Raw genomic sequence first — 2,575 nt, 5'->3', positions numbered from 1 at the left:
AAAGCTGTAGGTCAGTAGGATATAGGCATTGAGGGTGTAGGAACATTGCTGGGGACATGACTCACCCTCCCTCTTCCTACAGATTGCCAGCTTGCGTTCATTGATCTCTAGCAGCCGCCAATCACTGCAGCCGAGACTGCAGATATCTGTCCCGGCTTATACTATTGGAAGAAGAAGACGTAGAAGAAGAAGAAGGGGAGGTGGGGGAGGGGGAGGGGGAGGGGGAGGAGGAAGTGACTAATACCAAGGTAGCTGTCCGGTGGACTGCACATTCAGGAGTGGCCAGTGGCCATGTCCGATCAAACGAAGCGGCAGAAGGAAGACCTATTCGCTCTGTACGAGAATCTGAATGGCAGCTTTATCGACCTCACTTTCAAGGAGTTTTGCGAGCCTAGACCAGCATTCGATAATGCCGCCCGTATGAGCAGATTTGCGACGACGGATGATGCAGCAAACAGTACAAATAACAAAAGAACCGGGCATGCAGATCCTGCAGCGGCGGCGGCGGCCAACTTAGACGCAAGCCTAGACTTCACTGTCGGGCTAGCGGCCATCACGGGCGGCCCCGAGGCACCTCATGCAGCTCCGGCAGATCGGATCAACTCTCCTACTAATGGCCTGATTAAGGGTAACACTGATGGTGCATTAGCGTTGATTAAGGCTAGCACTAATCATAATAATTACACATCCATGCGGCAATCGTCAGTTGCCGGTCCCGGATCCCATCGAGCGGCCGGGCCGAGTACCACAGATCATCATCAGCGGCACCTGCATGGCCACACCAGCTCCAGTACCACCATGGGCGACGTCCTGAAAGGCTTGTTAATCAGTTCCGAGCCCACTAATCCTGCTCTCATTAACCGGCCGGCCCCGTCAACCCACCCTTCTATGGACCCCCGCAACACTCCTGGCCGGCATCAATTGGCCGGCCCCATGTGCACCGCACCTCCAGCTGCCCGTCGCAGTACTACTCCGTCTAAAAGCCCCGCCCGGTCCTCCCGATTCCACATTCCACCTTCTGCTCCTTCCCACAAACAGAGATCTCCTAGCCCGACCCCTCCTCCTCCACCTGCTGCTGCTTCTTCCCGATCCAGCAACCATTGCAGTTCCTGCAACAAATACATCTTTTTCTTCAAGATCCGTTGCTCGGTATGTTCCTCGCCTCATTTCTGTCTGTCGCTTAATATAATCTCGGAGCAGTGATAATAGGCAATCTCTCAAACCTTTGGAGCAGATTTAGCAAAAGCGGGTAAATTATCACAAAGGCTTGCGTAGATCTATAACTACAATTACTATTACAAAGCCTTGCGTAATCTATAAATACAATAGGTATAAGCTATTATTGTAAGAGAAAGCTAAAATGGAAACCCGAACAGACTGGGTTAATTCTAGATCATGATTAGCTACACATTCCATTCCCAAGCATTATAGTACCAAGAAATTGAATGGAGTGACCTATAATTACCTGCTTTCCAGGTATGTGGGAAGACGCTTTGCTCAAAATGTGTTAAGAAACTCATGAGCAATGGGCGAAAGTGCGACACATGCACCATGGGGCGTTCTTTCAGCAAAAGGTATGATTCGCTACCACACACTAAAAATCTCTCATGGATAAGAGTGACATAGGGAGTGCGCTTTTGAAATGATGAAGTAGTCTAAGAACATAAAAGCCTTACACATCTAAAGTGTACTGTAAGCAGAGGCCAAGATAGATCAATTGCAGGAAGTGGCTCGGTTGCTGCCAAATGGACAAGAAAGAAGCACGCTGAGCAACCCTCAAAACTTTCACGAAACATATCAAAGCATCAACAACATCATCAAAAGTACCCATTGAAGGGAAATCTAGCAATGCAACATGACAGTCGTGCTTCTATGGATACGGCATATGAAGAGAACTTCCTTAGGACACCCCCTCGTAGCCCTATTAGGGGACTTGTCTCGTAATGCTTTCATAGTCTTCGGAGAAAGAATGTCGGCCTGAAACATTCGACTTTCTTTGTGCTCCGTTCATATTGTCACTACGTTCTAGTAAAGTCATGCCTTCTAAATTTTTTGTAATATGAGGAAGCTTTAAACATGACAAAATTATTAGCACCTAGCAACCCTTGATCGATAATGTCTAGAGGATCATTCATATGTTGTTCGCAAGTTACCAATTTGATTCATTTTCAAACCTTATTATCATCTAATTTTAACCCATTAGTCACAATGCTTACATTGCATAAATGTGCATATTGACTATTTTTTATTAGTCAAGTTAACTCTAGATGCTTAAGTTATTTTCATATAAAATATAGTGGCCTATATTCACCCTTTATAATGAATATTAAGCTTAGTTGTATCATCATGAACTAAACATTTAGAGAAAATAAGATTGTAGCTTTCCTTCTTTTCACAATGGCCTATGTGCACCCTTGAGAAGTATTGCATTGTATAAATCTTAAATCATATCAAACATGTCAAGTACTATGTAATGTTGCAAATATTTCAATTAGAATGTGGTCTATTTTTGTGAATACTTGGGAGTTCCAATGGTTGATCCCAAAAGAAACATAAAAAATAGTGATTGTTAACC

The 2,575-nt window shown here is 44.9% G+C and overlaps 1 protein-coding gene across 1 annotated transcript; it reads left to right on the top strand.

Moving 5' to 3' along the window:
* Positions 1-266: 266 nt before the first annotated feature.
* On the top strand, positions 267-1,944 carry LOC148026514 (uncharacterized). Its single transcript, XM_087690320.1, has 3 exons — positions 267-1,149; positions 1,477-1,574; positions 1,701-1,944. Exons 1-3 carry the CDS (start codon positions 292-294, stop codon positions 1,942-1,944), a joined length of 1,200 nt encoding a protein of 399 aa, XP_087546446.1. The 5' UTR covers positions 267-291.
* The last annotated feature ends 631 nt before the right edge of the window (positions 1,945-2,575 follow it).

The sequence above is a fragment of the Lygodium microphyllum genome, chromosome 13, assembly GCF_053477565.2.
Source record: "Lygodium microphyllum isolate KBCC chromosome 13, Lygodium_microphyllum_v1.1.10, whole genome shotgun sequence".
NCBI classification, from domain to species: Eukaryota; Viridiplantae; Streptophyta; class Polypodiopsida; order Schizaeales; family Lygodiaceae; genus Lygodium; species Lygodium microphyllum.
This window is presented reverse-complemented; position numbering and strand designations above follow the sequence as displayed.